This window comes from Chelon labrosus, assembly GCF_963514085.1.
Source record: "Chelon labrosus genome assembly, chromosome: 20".
In the NCBI taxonomy this organism is placed as follows: domain Eukaryota; kingdom Metazoa; phylum Chordata; class Actinopteri; order Mugiliformes; family Mugilidae; genus Chelon; species Chelon labrosus.
Window position 1 is genome coordinate 16,973,496 of NC_140353.1, and position 25,922 is coordinate 16,999,417.

General features: G+C 41.3%; 1 protein-coding gene across 2 annotated transcripts; it reads right to left on the reverse strand.

The window, feature by feature from the left end:
- Positions 1-1,471: 1,471 nt before the first annotated feature.
- kiz (kizuna centrosomal protein) lies at positions 1,472-24,052 on the reverse strand. Of its 2 annotated transcripts, none has more exons than XM_084569251.1 (15): positions 23,933-24,052; positions 23,367-23,429; positions 22,728-22,890; positions 21,574-21,648; positions 19,652-20,267; positions 19,293-19,545; positions 16,214-16,333; positions 15,497-15,661; positions 14,146-14,296; positions 11,982-12,138; positions 11,422-11,484; positions 9,984-10,085; positions 9,496-9,565; positions 2,566-2,612; positions 1,472-1,840 (listed from the first exon to the last, which is right to left on the reverse strand). In XM_084569251.1, the coding sequence occupies exons 1-15, from the start codon at positions 24,004-24,006 to the stop codon at positions 1,737-1,739; spliced, it is 2,223 nt and encodes a 740-aa protein (XP_084425377.1). In that variant the 5' UTR covers positions 24,007-24,052; the 3' UTR covers positions 1,472-1,736. The 2 variants fall into 2 exon arrangements, with proteins under 2 accessions (XP_084425377.1, XP_084425378.1); XM_084569252.1 differs by having other exon boundaries at positions 22,728-22,907; positions 23,933-23,971.
- Positions 24,053-25,922: the final 1,870 nt, after the last annotated feature.

Consider the following 25,922-nt stretch of genomic DNA (forward strand, 5'->3'; position numbering starts at 1 on the left):
TCTGATAAAGAGACAAATAACCTTGAGTTTCCCATTAGAAACACAAAGTGTGAAGAGTCTACACCCACCTATGTATGTTTAATCAATACCAATGTCAACTTTCACAGTAGTATCAAGCATTGAGAATGGCCATATCTGTAATGCAGGCATGAAAGGCACATATTTGCATTAGTTTTTCTGAAATTATCTCAAAAAAAGTGAGATACCGATTTTACAGAATGTATTTACATGTCATTTTTTTAATTTGCATAAAAAAAACACTACCAGTTGCCATGCAATGATGACATGGTCATATTGCCTAAAGGACTGAAGGTATTCCAAATAAAAACTGCTTCCAATCTGGATTAGAGAAAGTGCTCCGGATCAAAATTGAGCGTGATGTTTTTTCTGCATTGAAAGAACAAGTGGCTTATTCTCAAAAAAATAAATTTATTTTTCCATTCTCCTTCATTCTTGAGATAATCAGTATTGGGAGAAATTTGTGCCAACCTAATCACAACAGAAAGAGAGGAGCTTTGTCTCATGTCAGCTTGAATATGATACTCAAGTGACATGACAAAGCGGAAACTTGCAAACTGAGCTAAAAATCCCCCCTCTTGCGCGGAAGTTCTTCATAACATTTTTTATTGTGTTAGTACACATTAGTACAATATAACTCCACTTCCACCATGAGCAAGCTGCCGCACACAAGTATCTGTTGACATGCTCCTTAACATGGATATTATGTTAGGGAGCCTTTTAGCAAACTCCAAATTATTCTGCCACAGTCCCTTTTTCTGTGGTGGGTCAGGGCTGTCTGAAGCCATTATTGGTAATGAATGTGGAGTCCTACTTTAAAAGGTTCAGGCATGTAAAGTCACCTAAAGCTGACTAATGGAATCCTGCTGACACTGAATGCCAGGGGCTTTTACCACATCCCAGAATGGCAGTTTTGGAAATTTACACTAGAGACATAATGAACTATAAATGTAAACCTTGGAATGTAGCCTCCCACACAGCAGCTCCGAGTTATTAATAGACACAGAGTGTTCAATGTGCCTGAAAATCGTAAATTGCAGGAGAGTCTATTGTGTGGTTTCAGCATCAATTGTACTTGTGACTCATTTGCACGGCGGTACAGAGGAACGTATTTCGTACGTCTTTGTATTTCTAAGATCTGAGTGCCAATATTAAAGAAGCAGCTGTGAGCATACGCAGAGCGTTTCGTCGGAGCTCTAAATATTCAGAGTTTGTTAGCGCAGCAACACTTTGTGCCCTGGGAGATGGGCCTCTTCAGCAGGTTCACAGGTCGCGCAGAAGCGTGCAGAGTGGCCATTGTGCTTTGTCATTTCACAGGTGACTCACATCACTACACTCGAGCATGCCGGAGGTAGAGCACTCGGAGATGCTTGCGGCATTCAAAATGCATGATTTTCAGCCTAGTGCAAACAAATCGCTTTAAAAGATCAGTTTAATCTATTTCGAGCTGTTATTATGAGCCGGGAGAGTTGTTCAGATAAAGAGACTGAAGCAGGGTTAACATCGGCGTGTTGGACAACTCTTCACATACTTTAACCAGCGTGAGAGCCGTCAACTTTATTATTTGTTTTTACGATACAGTGTGCATATGATTTACAATGCAGGCCGCTAAAATAATGGTCAGGGGGTGAACTGCCACGAGTCCGTCTGCCTGGAATTTTGCACTGATACAATTTAGTGGATTTAAAAAAAATAAATAAATCTCTGCAGAAATAATTTCAGTCATAGAAGTCATCAGTGTCATCGGTGTTTGTATTGTAAGGTTGAGGACGTAAGGCCGCTTCTATCTCCGAGTTGCTGTCATCTGACTCCTCCCAGAGAGCTACAATGAAGAGGTACAGAGAACAAAATGTGTCATTATCAGAGCAGAATGTTCACACCATGCTTCCTTTGTGCTGCCTTTTAACATCTTCGACATCATTTCTTTATGCAGCTTTCATCCAGCCATTTCTACACTCTCTTCAGAGCCATTCCAGGAGCTGAATGCACTGAAGCTTAAGTATACTTTGAGTTGGATTACATTGTGAAAACCTTAAAATTCTGCCTTTTACATAGTCATATATGTGTTAAAAGCAGGTTCTCTGCACTGCGAGCGACAAAACACACGTTCTGTGATCTGATCGCAGCTGTTAAACCTCTAATAAATGTCATAACACTTATCTGGCAGTTCACCGTTCCGGCAATCAACAATGTTCTTTCAAGGGTGGATTCAGAGCAGTTAATAAAATGGACCAAATTTTATTTCTGGGCCGTTGGTTGAGGTTTGATCAGAACTGTAAAGACACAGAACACTCCCTAAAATAGGATCATTTGAATTGTTTAATAGTGGAGCAGGCCCTGCTTGCTTCAAACGACGCTTTCAATCATCTGAGCTTGGCTTCAAGGTCTGCTTTTTTTTCATTTACACATCCTGAAAAGACTTAAATTTTACAATTATTTCATACATGTTAACTCAGAGACCTCTTTTTGGTGATCGGTTTAGTGTAATGAACCTATTTTTGACACGGTGTCTTTGCACCCAATTGAAATGACTTTATCTGTACTCACGTTTTGACTGTCGAGCAGAATGAGCCTTTGAGTTGGTCTTCTCTCTCCTGCAACACAAAGACATTTAATAGCCTTGTAAAGTTATTAGCTGGGACTTCCTTTGAGAAAGAAATACTTCCAGCTGAACATGAAAAAGGCCAGTTACCATTTACGTATGCCCAAAACTACACACTGTGAGCAAAATAAAGCAGTTTGGAAATCCTTATAACCAGTTAATGCATTAAACATAAAATAACAAAAACAATACAACAGAGGAGCAAACACACAGAACATCAGTCTACCATGCACAAATACTACAACTCCCTAAAATGTTCTTCTGTAGAGACACCCATTTCATTTCTCAGTGAGATTTACTGACTTCACTCAGACAGCGCAGCAGAGGGAACTTCCTTGACTCCAGTTCTAATTGTGCCAAAGGACTTCCACAAGGCCCTCTTTATTCAAAAATAGTCCAAAGACGGGGTTGCCAGGTTCCCATAGCTCTGGTGATATCGCTATGTAAATGTGTGACCTCCGAAAAGGCTTTGATCTACCTCAATGCATATGCAATAAGCACCCCACCCCCCCTCCACTTTTAAAGGCCTCCTCTTTAATTTACATCATCACAGAGTCCATTCAGAACCCCACAATATATCCTCATCATCTCCCAGGTTAGCATACATATCCGTACGGTTTATTTGTTTGCAGCTCCGAAGATCGGAGCCGTTTGGACACATTTCTTGGAAACAGTAAGAAACGGTGTGGAGTTTTACCCACACGAGCTCTAGCAAAAAAGGCAGTCATGCGCCGTGCTCTTCCATCTGCATCAATTCAAACCCGTGACCTCTTTGATTGTCACCCTCTCAATCATCCTCATCTCCTCATCTCCCCATCAGCTAAATCTTGGCACATGTGACTGTACATTGAGGATAAGCACCAAATTACTCTGGCTGCGTTCCAGTTGCCATCTTCTAAACCATATATTGCCGCTTTGCACCACTTAAGACAGAATGAGAGAAAAAGGATGCACCTCCCATTTCTAACTGCGAGCAGATTGCTCTGCGCTATAGACAATATACCATAGAGCCAGAGTAATCATCAGCATGTAACCTTTATATTTATATGCTGATAGGACTTCCTGCAAGACATTTGGATGATTTTTGCATCTGTTCAGACAGCATACTGAATCCCTGGCACTTAAAACTCAAGAAAATCAAAGTGGAGGAGTAAGTAAAGAAGAAAAGAAGGCAAAGTGACACGGAGAGACAAACGGAAAGAACCCTGCGTATGAGGATGTTGCGTTTAATTGAAACAGAGGGTTCTGTTTGCCTAAATGTGCGTATTTAAGTAAAAATACGTTGTGAAATACATTAATTTTGGGGAATGAAAGGCAGTGTAGATGTGCACATATCTTACCATGCTGCCTGTTATGAGTCACACTAGGTGCTGTTTTTGTTCGTATTACCTCTCTTGCTTGTTATGTTTACCAGCCCTTTTTTCAAATGGTCATATGCAAAATAATTTAAATGAAATAATATCATAATCATGTACTTTTTTATATTATACCACTGTTACTGAATATTGCATGAAAGAATGTGATGTGTTTTCATATAAACACACATTTTTAAATGTTTTTTTTCCAGTCAGTGCTTTAGCACAGAAAACAGGTGCTGGCAGGCTGATCGTGGACACAATGGGGAATATTCATATACATATCTACACTTAGAAAAAGGAAATCCGCCTGCTATCCACGTCCGGCTTTTTAAACCGAAGAAAAGAGATAAAGTACAAACGTTATAGAGCACAACTAAACCGCAGGGACTACTGCATCCATTTACAACTGTTAGGCAACAGATCTCAACCAGAGCCTGCTGCAGCAAAAATACAGCAATAATCCATACGATTACTTCCTCTCCTTTGCCACAATAATAGCTGTTACGGAGAGCAAATTGGGCTTTTCTTTTCTCGAACTTCCCCCCGGGATGGGAATAGTCTATCAGCTGTTCCACTTCAGCGAGGGACAGGACTGATTTCAAGACAGGGCTATTACCATAGAGAGCCCAGCCTGGATCTGACCTCACCAATCTAATATTCCGTTTCCATAAACATTTATGCCAGTTCATCTTCTGCTGAGTTTCCCTTAATTGAGGCAATGATCTGAATATGTAAGACTGGGCCAGCCAGTGTTTCACAAGCTCCAGTAGACAGAGGTGAATGTAATGTGTAAAATGATGCAAATTACAGCTGTTGTAATGTCCTTTTTTTCCCCCACTGCCTCGCTCATTCGCTTTCTCTGGCCTTTGCAATTGTTTCATATTGTTGTTTATCTCGTGTTTTAACAGTTTTCGCGTCTGCTATGCATAGCTCAGTTCACAATGACCTTTAAAATTGTATACGCATTACACAGAGCTTGATAGATAATATTAGTTATTTCGAGTGTTGTCTGTCTCTGGCCATTTCCTTGATCAAACCTCTGCTTTGTTTTGATTATTTACACCACAATGGCTTTCAATGAGCCGAGTTAAAGGTCTAACATTTAGATTTTTTTGTAAAATTATTATGAAATTAAGTTGCACAGTTGCATCGGGTGTTATAATTTAATAAAAACATGGACAATGGGGTTGCCACACTTTACATACAGAAGTTGTTAACCTTTGTCTGGAATAGTGAAAAAGAACCTCTTCTTTAAGATCAACAAAATGATCCAGTTACGGCATTCTTATGTAACATGTGAAATTTTCTTTTTGCTGCATTTTGCTCTTTGTGGCAGTTTGCTTTGTTTGGCTCAGAGAGCATAATCTGATGAATGCAGAAAGATCTTGTCAGACAAGACCTGCCAAGCTGACCCTACTGTTGAAAACATTTGTCATAAACTATAGTTAATCCAGCACAATTAAATACACACAGGCTTCAATCAAAAAAACATTTCCATACTGTCCCCCTAAACCGCAGTTCAAGGTAACTGCAATGTAAGACTAGGTCAAGCTTCTTGAAATCACTGAAGATGTGTTTCACTTATAATCCTACAGTCACATCAGGGAATAGGGGGACTGTCAGAGGAAGTAACGCTTACCAAGCATTTAATACTGTGTTGCCGACAGCTAGAAAAGTGCTTTTATTTACCCTGGCTTTTTTTATAAGCTCCTGCCACCCACACACAAATGCTAATAGCACAATAGCACTTTTGCGCGGCTGCGCTTGTCTAAAGGCAAAGGGAGACCCATCACCTCATCATTCCCATCAACTCCTACTCCCATCCCAGCTATGACCCTGCAGAAACATTGTTTAGGCTCCGTTTAGATGTACTCTAGCAGGCCTGAATGGTAGCAGGATATAGCCCTCAGTGGGGGCAAAAAGTGAGAGGCAACCCTGAGTGCACTGTGAGTGGGTGCTCTCTAACATGTGAGTGCCCTCTGCTGGCAGTGAGTGAGTACTGCAGCTAAGGGAAAAGATATTGGGGCCAATGATTTTAAGGCAGCACCCTCTTCTCCTCCTGACTGGTAGCAATCTAGTGGAGACAGCCAACGGATGGACAGAACATTCATCTCATGTCATATTTTTTTTGTTAACTGTGCAACATTTGCTGACTTGTCCTACAAACACACACTAGTGTCTATATAGACTATACAAATGGAAACTAAACTCTAATAAATTAACTCAGATCCAGCTTGTGTCTTTTTGTCTCTATCAGCCTGCAAATAGGTTATAACAACAACACTTATTGCACATAAAATCAAAAGAACATTATCAAAATTAAAAGGAACAAATTCAAAGCATAAAAATCGTCAGAGAGCCAACTTTCTTTCTTTCTTGTTTTTTTAACAAGCCATTCAGAGAGTCATTACTAGTTTCACACAGCCAGTGTAGTACAGTGACCTCCTCTGGCTGGGTCCTCTAAATGCTGCCTTCACTTATAGTCACTTGTTTTCATATAATAGTTTTGAGTCTAAACCGAGGATGAAGATACTTTGAAATGTTTGAAAATGGAAAACAACATAACAGGTTTATTGGCCACTTTCAGGATTCCCAAAAAGAAATATCCAGATTTGTGCAGATTCACCGCTACTAATGTGCATCTGCAGTGCCATCTTAAGCCTCACAACGCTGTTATATTTCATTGTTTATATGTGTTCCTTAACTCGAGGTTGGATTTTATGACAAAAATTCTGCACCTTTCAATTACATACATTACTGTCCCTCTGTCTCCCTCTATCTCCTGCTCTCTTTTTTTTTTTTTATGTCCCCTCCCTTCACTCTGAGCCTATGTCCCTCTTACCCCTCCATTTCTCCTCCCTGTGAGTCGTCAGAGATTCACACACATAGCCTGCCCATGAGGGACCGAGGGGGAGAAAGAGAAAGAGAGAGAGAGGGGGAGAGAGAGAGGGAGAGAGAGCTTCTGATTTTGACACTCTGAGTGATTTGAGGTCGAATGCTTGAGCACATCCTGTTGTCCACAGCAAAGCTGTAAACCACTAATTGTTGAGTCAAGGTTTTTGTCAAGCAGGCACTAGGCACAACAATCACCAAACCGTCCGACGGCTACAGGATTTTATGTTTTGTGCGTCTTCCGTGCAAATGTGTTCAAGCATTTTCTGGGATGAAAAACAGAGGGGTGGGGAATAAAAAGGTATTAACCCCCCCCCCCCAAAATAAAAATAAGAAAGGAGTGGCATGTGAAATGCCTACAGTAGAAAGGAGCACAATGATTCTTTGCACGAGAGGAAGCACTGGCATGCACTCGCATACAAAGGGGAACAAGTGGTCTTTACATGGAGTGCAGCTGCTTATTAAGACTCACTCCTTCGTGCATTATTCCTTTCATCCCCACTCAACCACAAAGTGATTTTACTTTGCCACTCACAAAGACAGCAAAAGATTTGTAATGAACAAATCCTTAATAAATGTTGCAGATCAGTCGCTTCCCCGCGAGTTATAATACAATAAACAGAACATTCCATAAAAGTATCTAACTGAAAAACTGTGTGTGGGAGAGAGAGCAAGGAAGAGAGCGAGCGACAAAAAAAAAGAATATGAAAGACCCCAATTCTCTCAAACTCCATAATAGTGAAATGAGCACATATAAATGTGTTAAGAGTATCTCTTTGCATCTTGTATAGACTGCATGTATTTAATCTGTAAAGCTTATTAAGGCCGTAGTCATTGCTATGCAAAGCAGCACCCAGTGCTTTTCTCTCGCTTTTCAGCCGAGTGCAGTGTTTGGCCAATAGGACTGGCCCCCCGCCTCTCATTCTGCATTCATAACATGCAACATTTGCACAATGTATCTCTCAAAGGCCCTGAATAGAAGGCCTTAATACTCATGTAAACAACTGCAAACCAATTACTTAATGAATCAGGCCCACACATAATGAGGAGCCTCACAAAGGGCTATAAATGCATTTTTTGCACCAAAGCCTCTGCTTTAAACTACAATCCCTCTGCTGTGGTCTAGGCTTAACTGGCAAATCATAATTATTGTCTAAGACAACAGAGAGGAAGCCATTTTTGTATTTTGAGTCCAGCTCCATCCCCCTTTTGAAGTCACTCATCAGCTCGCTGACAAAATAAAAGCAAATAATTAACAAGGAGAGGGGGGGAGAAGGAAATACAGGAAGGCGGAGAGGAAGAGGGGCAAAGAGATGGAGAAAGGGCAAGGGAGGGAGAGAGGGAGAGAGAGAGCGAGAGAGAGAGAGAGAGAGTGAGAAGCAAAGAGAAAAGAGAGAAACAGGGCAATAGCATGCTGCAGTGTTATGCTTCTGCTTAAGTACAGGGCTTCCAGACCACTTGTGGAAGCAATAAAGCGCAAGAAGTGACTGTGGTAAGTGGAATGCTTAAATCTAAGCATCAAGGAGAAACAATGAAAAGACGAGAGAAAGTGTTGTATGACCAAAGAGAAGATTATCATGTTGACTAGCATGTCTTGGTGCGGCTTCTGTTTTCACTCCAGTGAGATTACAGCATCAGACGTTCATAGCTCTATTTTACTTACAGTACATACACAACTTGTGTCTCTTCACTGTTCACAGCATTCAGTGTTTCTGTCTAATTTTTGCAGCGCAAATTTTGTTTAATCACATATATTGCGGACTTCCCGTGCACATTAATGACAGGACGACAGGCACCATTTGAGAGGGTCTGGGCTCAAAATTGGCTCATGTTTATTAAAGAGGTTGGTCACTGGGGCTGGCAGTGGCAGACATCAGCAGCTATGAGGACCACAATAGAGCCAGGCCATTAGGCCCTTCCCTGGGCTAATAGACAGACTGGGAGCGCCTGCTTGCCAGGCCAGGGAAATACAGACTTCAGCCCTTGTGTCAGCGTGGTGCCCAGTAATCACATGAAATCAGAGAAGATTATTCCTCATAACGTTTACCCAGCCATTACTACAGCCCAAATGGGTTCGCAGTGAAGAGGTGCTCTGAGGACCTGACATGCAATTGCAGATTTGATGAAGTCGTGTTGATATTCAAATGTAGCCGTGATGGTGTTAGCTTCCACCAAGCTATTTATCATTAGATGTTCTTTTCCGACCCACTTAGGGCTCTGATTTGAGCAGCCTAAATATGTTTCAAGGGTGAAAAATGAAAGGACATTTGTCCTTGTCAACACTTGAGTCCCCTTCTTCCAAAACAGTTGTCCCTGATTCTCTTCTTGACATGATCTGTTTGTATTCTGACAACAAGCATGAAGACAGTGAGATTATGACTCCAATTTATTTTTGTGGTCGCTGATTTGCTTTTGAATTCTAAAACCTGGTTGAACCCAGCAAACAGTGAGTGAGAGGGGCTTTAGGGGCCTTTTGTCTTTGTAAGCGAGTTAATGGGTGGCGCCCCCTTGATCTTATGGAAATGAACAGGGAATTATGAGAGCAGCCATGCAAATGTACATCAACCACTTTGGTGTCTGGTGGCCCATTTCCTGTGGCCCGTTGAATAATAACAATGTTCTTACCGAGGGTAAGGGTCTTGATGTGAGGAGCATTTGGCCCTCCCCAGGTCCTCTTCATGGCCACGATTTATTCCTTAAAAGAGCAAACAGGACCAGATAAAACCATTTGATTTCTTGATTGATCTTGTCACAAGCTAATTAACCATGCATATTTATATAGGAACTTATACTGAGGCTTATGAGAGACTTTGACCTTGGGGGTCTCTTTATATGCACACACAGTCAGGGGAGAAGACTGATATTTATATTAAGCATAAAACGTTTTAATCAGTGTGGAAGTGGTTCCATTCACTGTGAATATGCCACATACAAAACCATCTAAGCTAAAGTATATGTATGCTGTGAGGGTTTGCACAGCTACCAGTCTGGTTATGAACTAAATAACTAGTGTGTATCTATGTATACAAAAAAATAAAGTATTTTCTACATGATGTGAGGATATACAGGGTGACCACTCATGTTTGGGCTAGTAGGGTGTCCGTATCCCTTACCTGAGAGTCCATCCTCCTCCTCCTCCTCCTCCTCCTCCTCTTCAGAACTCTGCAGCCTTTCCTGCATGGCTGATTGCTTAAGTAACTGATATGCTTTTGTCTCTATCCAGGGACACACACAAACATACACACAGGCACAGACACACACAAAAGTCAAATATTTGCTTAAAACCCCGGTTTCCAACTTTCAGAGGTTTCCGTGTTTGATGAGACAACACGCTTCAGTAGCTTTTTGATTTTTTTTTTTTTTTTAGGTCTCAGCGCTGAACGGAGTGAGCGAAAACCCTGTGCTCAATCAGCTAAGCTGTTGATTTAAGCCTACAGTATGTAGCAACGGTTTCCATGAGACAGCAATCAGCATCTCACATTATCTCAGCATCCCCTACCATGAAGGCAGTGATTGATTTTCTTTTAAAAAACACTTGTAATTACTTTCCGGGACACTAAAATAGGTATCGCGTTTGAGTGGAGCGCGAAGAAAAATCAGCAGAGCAGAAGTACACCATAAAAGGGCTGTTGTCTCAATGATGCTGTAAAAAAGCACACGAATTAAAGGATAAGGGAAAATTGTGATCCTCTATGACCATGTCTTAACATTTTTAACCGGGCTGCAGAATAAAAAATGCTGTGTTTAATCATTTTCTAAAACCCCTGTTGATGTTTGAAGTACGCAGCAATCTTCACTGTTATTCCACCCACAACACTTTATACAGCCTCTGCTTTTACATGTAGTCTAAAAACCCCCACTAGGTCTACAGACACCCATGTCTTGGCAATTACTATCAGTTCCAAGGTCATGGTATTTGATTGTGACATTGATGTCGCTCAGCACAGCAAAACCCTATCCCTGCAAAATCTTTAGTCCTGTTTTTTTTTTTTATTATTATGGCTCTTTTGATTAAGTGTAGCGATTGGAAACTGGACTCATTTTGCTGGCTGTGCACCTTAGGGATGCGAGCACATGAAACACCCAGTAGGATATCTGATAGCCAAGGGTAATACAGGATTGCTTTACATTTCAGAGGTGTAGCTGAGGGACGGGCACACCGACTGCTTCCAGGATGCCGTCACATCTAGTATTTTTTCAAGTCCAGCCTTGCCGGAGCATTGTTTAGAAGATAATGAGAACCGATGACAGATCTTTTGCGCTTCCCACCCTGGCGCCGTGACAATTAAAGCAGCTGCATTATGCTGGGCCTGCGAATTATCAGTTTTCCTAGAATGCCTCAGACCAGGCTGAAAACACAGCTAGTGTTTTCTCGGAGATAATTAGAGAGAACTAGCACAGCTCTTCAGGTGGGACTTTGACCCTGGATTCACCTTGATCATCCTGCCTCAGCCATTGTGTAAAAGAGCCCATTATTCACTGCAGTGGGAAGAAAACAAACCACAACATAAGGACAGTGTGAATGCTGGGGCACCGGCAATGCCTTTTTACCTCTAATAGGACCACTTTCCACAGGGCTTTCGTCCTCGCTGTCCTCTTCAGTACTTTGTAGTTCTGTAAGAAAGGGAAGCGCATAGTGAGAAGCAGAGGCAGGGAGGAAGGGAGGAAGGGAGTCTAGGGATAGAAATGGGAATGGGGGGTCTTTCTTTAGCTCTGAATAGAAGGCTGTATGAAAACTGGGCTGTGAGGGATTCATAAAAAAGCTCTATGGTGAAATTGATTTCTTTCATAAAAGGGAAGTTTTAGTTCCTTGCAGAGGTGGTTTGCAAAAAAAATAGCAGTAGTCTCAAAGTATTCCTATTAATAGTCTTGTTACATATTACTGTGTAAAGAGTGATCTCAGTGTGGAATACTTGGGATGTTTATGGGACTCTATTGGACACCATAAAAAACAAACAAAAAAAAAAAACGAAACACTTGCTGAAGTTTTTTTTTTTTTTTTTTTTTTAGAAAATTCAGCCAACCCTCAATAAGAAATAACCAAAAGCCAGCACTCAAATACAATTAGTATTATTAGCGTAATTCTAGCAATACATATAATCTTCAGTGACCTTGGATCCAGTGCTTCTGTGCCGGCCTGGCGGGCTTCACATCACTGTCAGCCAGGGGAGAAGAAGGACCACACAAAGAAGATAAGTCACTCTCGTCCTCGGCTGAGGGGCACTCCTCACTGGACCGGGACAGAAGTGTCCTCAGCAACACTTTGGCCTGCGAGCAGCACAAATTAAAACCACACTCTTAATTGTTCTCATTTTGTTGAAGGAAGTGTCAAATTGAACTCTCGCCGATTAGGCAAGTCATTTACTTTGGCCACGGCTGCTCGCACAGAGGTGCAGCTGTAATGTGTGTTCAAACGCCAAGAGAAAATAACTTCAAATTCTCTCACTCGTTTAACTAAAAAAAGATTATTTCGCACACTTTCGCTCCCGCTCTCCCTCTCAATCACACTTTTTCCCCCCTCCTCTCCCTCTCTTCTCATCCATGAGATTAGAGAGCAGCCTAAAGAATGCAATCACCCTGGCGTTAATGTGCAACACGTTCCAGATATCTTCCCTCTTGGCTGAGAGGATTGAGACAAACTACTCTCTTCCTCCCTCTCCAGCTCGTTTTTTATCTCTGGGGAGATGAGGATACACAATTAAGAGGAGCTGTTCCGGGAGATGAGGAGCAGGGAGATGCCACGCACCGATTTCCTTTCACTCCTTTTTCCCTCCCCCATATCAAATCCTGCCATCATCATCTCTCTTTTGTGATCAAAGACTGCCTCTCAGCCTCAGATGGCCATTTGCAACTTTTAATGAGCGTTAATATGAAGGGGATGATCAGGAGGATTTTGACAGTGACAAACTTTAAGTACATTGTAAGTTGTTATCAGTAGGTCACAGTGAAGATTGACAACGTACGCGCTTTCATTTTCTGAGAGGGGAAGAGACGCAAACACATGCCAATCTGAGTTTGCCACTTGGTATTTGATGCTGCTGCACAATAAAAACTGTCTTGATCCTTGTACCCGATATCCCTCTTTGTTCCTTTTTTTTTTTTTTTAGATTTAGTCAAATGTACCGTGGTTTGAGGGCTCTCGCAGACCCACTGCATTTTAAATATCAATGAATGCAACTGTTAGCACTTGAATATTCAAAGGGCCTCTTTGAGTGTGTGCATGCGAGCTGCATGCTCCCATTTGTCGGAGTAGCCAGGGCTGTGTGGCAAGACGTGAATGGAAATTTCTGTTTGCTCTTGTGTGTGGAGAGTAAGCTGTTGTATGAGAGGACAGAGAGGAGGGAGAGACATAAAGGGAGAGATGGAGAAATAGGGGAAGGGAGAGAGAAATAGATGGAGTGAGAGTGAGAGAGATAAAGGGAGAAAAAGATTTTCACTCAGGCTTTTCCTCGTGCACTTGGATACAATGATGTAGATGGCAGTACCCCTCTTCCTTTTGTCAGTTCATATTTTCAAGAGGCTCTACAGTCTCCCTCTTTGCCTCTCTCATTGCGTCGGGGACACCGCAGCAACATCTCCAAGCCACAAGAACCCCCATAAGATGAGACCACAAAAATTAATAACACCAAAACCTGTACTGTGTAAATGATCGCTGCTGCAGACACAATTGTGCATAGTGGGATTGCTGACATATCTATTGACATCATTTTTAGGCTCTGAGTGGGAATATTCTTTGTAATTTCTTTCTTTGTTTAATTAAGCATGATCTGCACAAGGTCAATGAGAGGGACATTTAAAATAATCCCTTTGAGGAGAAGGTCCAAATGGCTCCCTCATTCAATCGGATCCAGCTGATGGCTATACTTTTGGCTAATACTAAATTAAAAGCAAGTGTTTCTCAGATGAATACGCCACATGAGATGAAAGAAGCCAAGCTGAGGCTGTAATTTGTGATTATGGCATGGGTCAGGGTTTCCCTTCTGTCTAGGTCAACGTGTGGAGCAATCTGATGAGTAGGAAGCAAGGGCTTGGTTTCAAGCACAAGACACAAAGAGGGCATTCACTACCAACTACACTTCTCTTGACACAAAAACATGTAAAGAAACAAAAACAGTTTATTTGGAAAGAAGACAAAAAGAAACCAGATCTCTTTTTAAGCCATCGGTGTGTGTTAATATCTGCTTGCTTTTGGGACTGGGTGTGGGTGGCTACAAAGTGTATGTGACCCGTTTGTGTGTGTGTGTGTTGTGGCAGTGTATGTGCCTTCGACGCTACCTGGTGGCTGTAGCTGGCATGGCGCTTCAGCAGCAGCGGCGTGAACAGTTGGACCAAGCGCTCAGTGCTGAGGACACGGCGCTCCTTGAGCACAAGGGCGTGCTTGAACCAGCGATCCCACAGCCGAGCAGCATTGGGAGGGAGGCTGGTGCTGTGGCGAGGGTGGGGGTGGGATTGGATGGAGAGAAAGAGATGCTTTCTTATCGAACGCACAGTAAGAAATCTGAAAAACACACAGTTAGAAATCTGAAAAAATATGTCTGCTACTATTTGGAGGTATACTTTGGAGGTATACTCCAAATAGTAGCAGAGTATTTGGCGATCAAAAACAGAAGAAGCTGAAAAGTTTGATAGTCATAATATAACACATTTATTATATTTCAGATTTTTTTCAGCAGGCATTCTGAGAAGGCAGCTTTTTGTTCCATTTTAAAACAATTTAGTAGATATATGGATTCTTAATGAATTCCAGTTAACACTGAATTGACAAAGACAGCAATACAGCTTCAGGTTAAAAAACTGGATAAAAAGGTCAAGGTCAGCCAATAGGCATCTCTAGAGGAAAGAGAGGGACACTGCTAGATGTGTTTCTTTCAATTGAGTATATAGCAGGAAAGGTCTCAGTGAAATCAATAGAGTAGTGAAGCAGAGCATGGATTTGGCTCGGAGTATAACTACTCATTATCCAAAGGACTGGAAGTCGCAGATAGGGCATTTTAATTTACTCATGACATTCACCCATGCAGTGCTACTGCACGGGGTGACACCAAAGATGACCTTTTACATTTGTGGACAAGGGAGCCTGTATCAAATGGTAGCGCGCAATATCTCAGAGACTGCTGTAAGTGCGCGACCCCTCCTCACAGTCTGGCAAAAATAACTAAATAAATAAGATACAAATGCACACGCAGCTATCCACACCGTCTGAAAAGTGGAAATTCACCTTTACTTGAATTCTCTATGAAAAGAAGAGAAATGTCTATTGAACTCTGTAGATTTCAGAGCACTGATATTTGTGCTGTGAATTGCTCCACTGTAACACTATTACAAACTGAAAATACTATTGTCTACATACAAAAGACATATTATATCATACTACAGGTCCATTCTACTTCAAACTATATTTTATAGCATAAGGATATATCATAGTATTTATGCAGCATTTTCAGTTTGTCATAAAAGTGACATAATGCAAAGGAATTAGGTGGAAAGAACATGAAGAGAACCTGATAATGTCGTTGTGATTTTTTTTTTAAACCCACCAATCACATGAAGCTAAAATAAAATACAACTACAGAAAGAAAAAGTCATTTATTTGGCATTGGGTTCGCAGAGAAACCAGAGGCCTTACCTTATTTCATTAGGCTCAGTGCTGGACTGATGAGCACTCACTAGATCTTGTGGAAGCAGGCAGCCCTTTTCTGTGCTCCATGACAACCTCTGAAGCCCATGAAGGACGACTGCTCCACATGCTTCAAGGTCCTCGTCATTCAAGCCCGCTCCATCGCCACAAAGGCTGCCCAATATATAGAGAGCAGTCAGCTATTGCCATGGAGCCCCGGGCTCAGCCCGTAGGTCAGGAATTCGTCCAACAGCTGCTAACACTTCACTTGCACACTACACGAGTACAATCATACACATCAACGCACACGTACACCAGCTCACATAATATCACAGCAAGAATAAACATGATCCTGAAGGTCGTGGCACAAAATGGTCACTCCGTTGCTGAGCACGTTGTTGACATCATTTAGTGACGTCAGAACAGATGGGGATAACTATATAGTGGGTTTCCTTTGATAGACATTTATCTGTACTTTACAACGGGAACAATTCAACAGGGTTGGTTACTATAACAATCCCATGTGTCTGAAAACCCCTCAGAAATAAAGACGCATGCATGGTGGTGATGACACTTCATCTAATGTGAGAGCCCTTAGCAGAAGGATAATATGTTTTCCTCATGTGCACAAACTGCTCCATGGCCATTTAATAAATATACATGGCATTTAATTTTGACAGGGAAGGATAAGACTAGAAAGTTTGAAGAAAGAAATAAAGTGTGTACCTGATAATTCTATTGAGTTGTCTTCCATCGATTGAAGAATCTCCATACACGCAGGCCTGTTCACTGTGGAGTCGTCCTTCGATGCTGTCTAACAGATTAAAGAGTCCTTCCTGGGAGAGTCTAAAAAAATAAAAAATAAACATTACCAATTAAAGTGGTGAAAGGAAATAAAAATGGAGGAGGTCGTATGATCGATCGACCTGCTATTTGTTTAAAAAGGTTAAAAAAGGAAGCCATTTGATCCAAAAATCTGTGACACATTTTCCAGGCAATTCCCTTGTACTCAAGGACTGCTCAAGAATCTGATCATTAAAATGCTACCACCAAAACACAGGATTCAACAATTCAGTGTGTGTCGGTGACAGTAATAATAGCAGGTTGCAATGGAAAGTTTGTGAAATCTGGCAGTCAGAGCTTAAGTTGTAGAATTACGTGTATGCTGCTATGGTAAAACTTAAATTATATACAGCTAAATTGCAAAATAATGTTAAATATGAATATGATTTAAAAAATTTAAACCGTACTGAAAATATTGCCGCCACCATTTCACATTTAAAAGTGTAATGTTCCAAAAAAAAAATAGGGGCCTCTGGATCATTTCTTTTGGTGAGAGATTTACACTTTAATCTGGTCCTGTGTGAGGCTGCAAAATGAGAAATGGATGCCTAATGCATGTGGATATTGCGAATCCATCTCTTTCTAGAGCATTAAGCTCTGGGTGGGCCTCATTGAATTCTCCCAGAAACCCCAAGCCGAGAGATCCTGAGCCCCCTTACATAAAAAGAGGCCAAAAAGAATTTATGACAATCTGTAATGGGCTCTTGGGTTAGGGGTCAGCAAACAATTGCTCCCTCTTTTTTGCAGGTTGTTTCCTGGTAACATCCTGATTAAGCTGGCAGCTTGAATTATATCCATGACATTCTGTAGTGTGCAATCCATCTGTGCCAAGTCCTCTTCAGTGTGGCTGAAGTAGAATAGGCAAAAGCTCTGTCTTTTATTTTTTCTTCTTCTTTCCCTTATCGCCAGTGTGGGCCTTGAAATAGTCATCTTTCTCTTTCCACTTTATTTATCAGTGCTCTTCAAAAAGAGACCTTTAGAGAGGGAGAAAGTGAATTAGTAGTGTTTTTCTGCAAACCTCTCTCTCCATCCGTATTGTTGCCAGCTTTCATGTCAAGGTCTCTAACCTCACTTTAGATGCCACTGTTGTCCCCACGTCGACATCATCAGGAGCGCATTGTTAGCCCGGAGGAAGAGGTCAGCCCCTCCGGAGCAATATTGCTCCGCGGTGTACAGTACTGACTCTGGGGTGATATACCACACGGAATGGCCTCACCATTGAGTGATTGGTGTCAGGGGAGTCTCACCGCGGTGGCACAGGGCGCAAACACAAAGGAATTGAAAAATATGACCACGAATAGTAACAACACACTGAGCGCAGTGACTGCCTGACCAAATATGGGACATGCTCCCCAACAACACACACGCTGTCAGCATTCGGTTTAGAAAGTACAGCATGACAATGAGTAAGACCTTTAGTGAGACTAGATTTTAAACCGGAAATAATAATAATAATAATAATAACTGAGGTTTAAAAAATTAAAAATTGAAATTGTAGAGATCACATTTTCAGCCCCTTATTGTTTACATTCTATCTCTGGGATTTTTGCAGTCACTAATCAAGTAGAACCGCTGTGCAGTACTGAGACGACATATCTGAGTGCATGACACGGTGGGGCCATTATGATGTGCCTCGAAGAAGAAACCTGGACAATATTTCCGTCTCACTCACCCAAGCCATGCTGCAGGAGGAATATAATAGGATAATCTAATGAATTGCCCAGGCTTGTTTTTCCCCGATTATGAGCTGAATGGAGGGAGAGATATAAACTCTAACCTCGAGAGAGAGAGTGAGAGAGAGATAGAGAGAGAGCGAGAGAGAGAGAGAGAATGAGAGAGGCTGGATGCTCTCTGAGCTTTACATCAAAGCCCCTGGTTTTCTCCTCATACACAGAAGCTGTCCGTGTTAACAATGAAAGCTGCAGCCCCCACCATCGTCTCCCCCGGCACAGGCTAACTGCAGCTCCTCTTGGGGTCACACTATAAACAGTATAGCAGACCACACATAAACACAGCACCACACAGTCAGGCACAAACATGCTCAGAGAAAATATAATATCCTTCAAACCACTTTCAGTACCTACAGAGACCGGACCAAGTTTGAAAGTAAAGTCTTTCATATAAGCTCAGAAAGGTTCTTTATATTTGTAATTGTGGAAAAATAGCCTTTTTGTGAACATATGAGCAACTGGGTACTTACTTAAAAACTGTGTGTTATGGTAAATGTGACCCAAGGAGAGAACTAACACAAAAACTAAACTTGGACTGTCTGTCCTTGAGAATATGTTAAAGAAAAATGCACAAAAAAAGTTCAAATGCATAAGAGATGCTGTTCATAAAATACTGCACATTGTAGGGGAAAATGCAGAGGCTCTGTTCGCAAACGTTCACATGGTATTTTCTGTGGCACTAACCCCATCCAAAATGATCCTTCAACTCAGAGGCCATCAGCACGCTAAGGATTTGTGGCTGTAAGTGCTGTCCACATGCCCACCCTCCAGAACACTCTATGGTGCCACAAATTTCCTCCTCCACTGGGAACTTCCTGAGGTCTCTCAAGCAGAAAATTGCTCTGTTACAGCATTATCTTGGATTATGGCAATATTGTTGGTGACAGGTCCTGAGCTCTCCCTATAAGATGCATCACTGCCACCACGGCAGCTGCTGCTGAGCTACAGAGAGCACGGTGGCATGGACCGTGACTTCCACAATCCTCTCTGTCAGCCTTAGATGTGATGGTGGCAAGGAGGACTGTACGGTGTTTTCACCCGCTGTCATTAACGGCCCTCTGTGGTTGAGCATGGCCATGCAGAACATTCTCCCTTCTTAGCTTGCTTAGCTTGAAAGAAAACACACTGCATTGTGCATATTTTAAGAACATAAAACAATAAAAAGGTTTTTCTACCCCAACACACTTTGAAAATGCCGGGCAAAAAGACAGAAGACGCTATGCATACTCTACCTTTCCAAGGTCACCACAGGCGCTGAGGATTCACTGTTCATGTGTCGTTTATTCTTGGACCCATGAGAATGGAGGGACGACTCGGGACTGTTCTGATTCTGATCATCGCTCCATGCGTAAGTGTCATTCCTCTCAGATTCCTCTGGTAGATCCTCCTCCAGTTCAGATTGTGTCAGAGAAATTGTAAGGTCACTAGCACTGCTCTCTGACAACTGCACATCAGAACTTGGTGTGCTGACAGTCTCACATTTACCTGAATGTAAACACAATAGTATTAGCTGACTCATTTAAATTCTAAATAAACAATTAATTTCTGTAAAGCTGCTACAAGGCAGTAGCCAAATAATATCAGTGCAAACCTGGTGTTTCATGAGCTTCTTTTCCCAAAGTGGTTTCAGGCATCAAATGGCCAGGACCTCTCTCTTCATCTTCCATTATGTGTGGCTCATGAGCCACCTCTTGGGAGTCAATGTGTTCTGCGGGGTAATTCTGAGCCCTCGTGGGGCTACCGCTGCTGGAAGATGGATTCTCCTCCGGAACCGTCAAGGTCACCAAAGGTGAAGGTTCTCGCTCATCATCACTTCCAAAAGCCACACTGCCAGCTGCGGCTGTTAAAGCACGAACAGATGGAAGCAGCCCCATCGTTCTTTCATGTTTGTCACTCAAATTACTGCCGTCAGGGGAATCGTTTGAGCCTGAAATGTCATCTGATAAATGTGCTCGGTTGCTGGCGGCATCCTCTCCGCCAACTCTGAAGTCCTTCAAAAGGCCACTTGGTAGACGTTCGCGGGAGTACATGCTGCGATTGGGTGAACGATGCAATGCTTGGTGTGAGTGTACACTTGTGGTGCCAACCTCAGCGTCAGACCCTCTGGTAGTCTGGTGGTCCATAAAAATTTCCACCGGTGCCGGTGTAAAGTCTTTAGCCGGGTGAGAGAGGTAGCTGTCTCTGTGCTGTCTATGTGTAGCTTCAACCTACACAAATGAAAATAACAATTAAATACAGAAACTAAAATCTCCATTACCTCCTATAAATATGTTTTTCTAGATATGAACATGAAAATCTCTTGCTTAAGTTAAGTGTCGTTCTGAAGGAAATTCAACTCAAGTATGCTAACTATCCTCTTTTTAGTTTTGAATAAGACTAGCTTATTTGGGACAAGGTCAGAATTCTTTTCACAACATTTTTCAGAAGAATGTCTCGGGATCAATGTTTTAACTTTTAATCTTATTAGAAATCCTTTAGACAAGTTTTGATTCATGTCTGCAATGTCACCAAGGGGAGGAGAGAGAGAGAAGCAAAAAGCCTCCCTCCAAACATAATAACAAAAAGCATGGCTTCTGTTTCTTTTCTGATAAGCGTCTTAAATACCAAACAGTTAGCTGCTTAATAACATTCACTGTAAACCATGCAGCCTGCCCAGCAGATCCACAAAGTAGGTAAAAAAAGAGGAAAAGTTAATTTCTTGGCTGAGTGATTCCATCGGTAGCTGCAGGGCAAAGTAGAAAGTGTTTCACTAAAGTAGCAATTGATTCTTCTATCAATCTGCGGCACGCGTGTGCTCTTCCAAGGAATGTATTAAATATGAAAATCATATCCCGTTATCATCTGTCTCCAGCTTTCAGCCCGGTAAGCTTCCCTTAATGAATGCTGCAGCCTGAGGGACATGCACACTGCCAGCCAATGGCTTGTATGCATAATGGAGTGACGGTACCATTTTGCTCATTACAATATCGACAGGCTGAGGGGGGTTTTTGCACACAGTTACAAGTGACTGCTCTAGACAGCATGCTCCAAGTTATTATGAGATGTCTTAGACATTTCATCTAAAAGAGCTTTAACTGCTTTAAGTGAAGGGAGAAAGCAGCCATGGGCTTGAACTACATTGCTTGTACAGATTCCCCAGCTAGGATTAGACACCTGTGCTATTACAGATACACAGTTTAAATGTAGACTCCTCTACAGATTTACCAGGCATAATGTCTACTTTCCTTTGTTATTCCAAACCTGAAAACGGCTCGACAGAACTGAAATTTGCATAAACCTTGTAAACATTTCAAAAAAGAAGGATCTAGGATAAGAAAAAAAGAGACAAGTATAATTTTTTTCAACACACAACAAAAATTCTAACAAAATAAAACACAAAGCAGGTCACATAATACATAGTAGAAGACGTGACATGTAAAATACATTACATTATTACGTTATGTATTATAACTATGCTCGTACCAAACAAATTGTATTACCTCAGTAGTAGTCATTTTATGTTGTTCTTATTACCTTTGCTGCTTCAAGCTCCTGCTCCATTTTCTTCCTTGTTTCCATATATCTGGAAATCTTTTTCAAAAAGTCAGCCTGTAGTAAATTTAAAGAGTAATTTAATAATGTGAAGAAAACAAAAGAAAACACAACAGTTATAATATTTAACTGACATGTGTCTGGTTAACAACTGCTGCTGAATATTATCTATGTGTGGTGCAAACTCAGAATACATGAAAGCAAAAACTGTCAAGAATCAGTCACACTCTGTGTGGTTGCTGCTACCTTAATCTGACCGGGCAGAGTGGTGGCCTTAATCCCAATCCAACCCAACCCAATCAAAAAAAAATAAAGAAACTTCAAATCTTGTTTGAGGAACTTGGATTTGCTCAAACGTGCCTTTCTCTTTTCATGAGGTTTGAACATACACAACCAGTACCAGCAACTATTACAATAAAACGTGTGTAAATGTATGCAACGCTGGGTCTAAGGGAGCACTCACTCTCCATTTGATGCCTTTATTTTACCAGATACACAAGACTTAAACCAGACTGAGGTGATTTTATTCAGTGGAAACAAAGTGCAGAAGGACAACCAAAACACCAGTAAACAACTCATAAATCATCAAGAGGAAATAAACCAACTGCTTGAGGGGAGAGAATGACTAAACCTCTGGAGCACTTCAGAGTCTCTATATTGGGCAATTAACTCAGTGAGTCATAATTAGCCAATTTTGTTAATTTGATATTAAGCTGTCAAGCGCTGTCGTTGAGTTTTAAGTGATAATCTGACTGGCTCATTGTTTTCTCCCTCGTTCATTTGCTCGCCGTGATAAATTGCACAGTTTGAGTGTTTACTGTTGTCACATCAAGCCACTGCAAGCAAATATTTCAACCCTGTGTTACAATGAATGCATGGCGCTAAAGCAAATGTGACCGAACCTGCTCCATGTAAAAAGGCACATTCCTTATATTTGACAGAACTAGTTTTCTGAACATACATCATCTGAACATCCAGAACAATAATTATGATTATTTTCAATATTTTAATTGACAATTTTCTTTAAAAAAAAAAAAGAAAAGAAAGATGTATCACTGTCTAAAACTTTAATATGACTCAATAATGAGAGAGAATACTCTTGTGATCAAATAAAACTCTGTGTGTGTGTGTTATACCTTTTGTTGTTGCAGGGGGCCACGGTCAGGGCTATATTCCTTCATGTTAATTTCTATGCTCTCCACATCTCTCAGAAGCTCAAGGTTTCTCATTTTCGCTCGTGCTTCCCTGTCACAGATTTCCTTGAGATAACTGCGCAGTTTGGAACACTTTATCTGCGAGCTGAAGGCAGTGGAGAACTATTATTCAAAAGAAATATTATCTAAGAGCATTGTCAAAAAAATAAGAGCGGGGCTCCTCACAAGAAGAAGGTTAAGCACAATATGTCTTCAATTTAAATCTCATTCTCAACCCTCCTATCAGCCTGCGCTTTGCTGTATCGACCTGGCATGTTAATATTTCTGAGAATCAGTTTACAATGAAAACAGTCAGTTCTGCTTAGATCCAAAGAGGTACTCTGTATCACATCTGGGTACACTGATGGGTACAACATTTCAGATTAACACAAATGACTGGATTTTTCCCCAATGAAAAGCATGATTGAGGATCACTATTCTGGTGACACAAAACAAATTTAATATTCTGCTCAATTTACAATAATGATACTTAAGTACAACTATGAATTTAACTTATAGCTTTGAAAGAAAGGGAAAACTCTCCGAGATGGTTTTTACAATAAATTCTCCAGAGTAACTTACATTCTTTTGTCAGATCTGGAGTAAGCAAACAGCTCCCTCTCCAGCTCCAGCCTCCGCCCCTCCCTGCACAAACACAGTAAGTCAGAGAAACTGTCACCAACATGGACCACATTGTAGCATATCTGTAGTTTGCTAGATTTATAACCGGCAAATGATCCGCGACATTAACGGGACTCGTGTATTTACTCATTTAGAAACTAGACTCGCGTGTGCTAATGTGGAAACCAGTCTATGAACTACAAACCGACAGAAAGCATTTACTTCGGAGTAACTTTGGCTCACATCAATGTCCGAACGCTAATGTTTTGTTGTTATATCGTCATATCTTTTCATTCATGTACATGCAAGAAGAACCGCAACGGTAGTACTGTTTGCTTACTGTAGCGGCCGGGGTAAATAAGCTAAGCTAGCGTTAGCTCCGTGTACCAGAAGTAGCTAACTACTAGCATGTTACTACACTGTAGCAAGCCGTAAGATGAGGCTGCCGGGCGGCGGACGTTACAACTCGAGCCCGCGGTTCCCACAAGGCCGTGTTCCTGTTACCACAAAAAACTAAGACGCCTCACCTTTTATGCATGCTTTGCTGAATCGACGTTATCGTTTCATAATATCGGTCCTCGCTCCCAGTCAAGCTTGCCATTTTCGCTGGCTTTGGCGCCGCTGCAGAGCCGAGGGGATACGATGGAGGAGGAGGCGGGAGAGGAGGAAGGTGGCTGGTGTTTACGTTGGTTACCATGGGAACCGCTTCCCAGAAATCCCTGCTGATAAACACAGAGAGCACGTGGTGCGAGTACGGGCGCCGAGCTACTGTTGTCGCTGTTTCATTAAAAACGGATTCATGCTAAAAAAATCAAAAATAAAAAGTGCTGTTTACAACAACAGACTGTCCAAAATCCACCATGTGACGTGACGGGTAAGAATAATTGGAGTATTTTTCCAACAAACTATCGAATGTTTACTTAAACAGAGAGCCTCCTTCTTTAGAAAGCCATTTAAAGGTGCTTAAATGTCACTCTTGTTTATCGGGGTGTGTAACCTGACTGGGCTAAATACCAGCCATCAAATGTCTTTGTGTCTCCTGTTTGATAAGCTTCCCCTCCTCCGTCAAAGCTTTCATTTGCTCTGATGGCTCATATATCGTCCCCCCAGATCGTGTCTCGCATTATCAAAGTTCATCACTGACAGTTCTCATAATGTCATGTTTTGACTGTAGCAGCATTTCTCAAAGCCACAGCGACACACGTCCGGGCTGGGATGCTGAAACTGACAGCCCCTCCAATTGCGCACCCTAATCAACCAATTTCCCCAATTCCAGCCCCATCAAACTGCTCTTTAGCTGTTGAACTGGGGAGTTTTGTTGTCCCTTTCTAATGCTAATCTCCCCTATTCAGCATCTCTCTATGAGGCTATTTGTTGTGAAATAAATCCCCTTGTTTGCTTCCTGCATGTATAATTGATATTGTTGCCAGGCTTTTTGTTTGTGCTGCTGAGAGCTGAAAGGCAGTACTTTGGAGGTGATGAAGAAAATGAGACTTGCTGCACCGCTGCTCCAGCTGAGCTCAGCCGAGGCTGATGTCTGTGATCAACCTTTGTTAGATGTCATACCGTGCGTCCGTGATTATTTTCAGACGATTATGGTTCGCAGTTTAGCCAATATTAACAGCCACTGTTTAATGCACTTGTGTTGTTCTCCCTTATTTTGATTATCTTCCAGATGTGCTGGCACCACAAGTGAGATTGCAACAAAGTAAGGTGACAAGCGTGAACTCATCTGAACCATCTGAACTTGATTCAGGGTGTAGTCAGTGTATGAAATGATCAAAATAGACAAATGCAAACACACATGGTAATTCAATTGGATCATTATATTGGAGGATGTAGTTTGTTGCGCTTTTAAACTGGATTAAATTAAACACCAATATGTTATTTAGCCTAGCCGATTGACTCAAATAGAGTTGTCGTAATTTAGTACAACAATTTAGTAGTACTACAAACTACAGCCTCCAAAATGGAAACAAGGTTGAGTCAACAACTCTCTCAGTTATTTGAAACAAATGCTGAATACCATATCCTTTATGAAGCTAAGATTTAGTGCAGGACTGTTATATTAGTTTATATTATTATATTGTTTTTTTTCCACTAGAGTATATAATGAATTTGTAAGTGAGTTTATATCTTTGTAAACCGTAATTCTCAGTAGAATTATTTCCTAGTTAGAAAAAACAGCCCAAATGCTTCAAAATGAGAATAGTTTTGATGATTGATTAGGTTTAGTCTTTATCAGCGCAAACATAAAAAAAACATGCACACATTTTTCACATCGTACTACTTAAATGGCTGCTCTAAAAAAATAATCTTTCTTTCAGTATTTGTAGTTTTATACAGTGTTTCTGCACTGTTTTTTTTTTTTTTTTTTCGTGCTGCTGCTCTAAAGACATACAATGTGTATGGCCATTGATATGCCCTAACAGAGGTCACAATTTGCATGAGAATTAACAGCTAGTAAATTAAATTGATATTCAGTGCACATCTCCATTGAATCCTTCAGACCTTTGT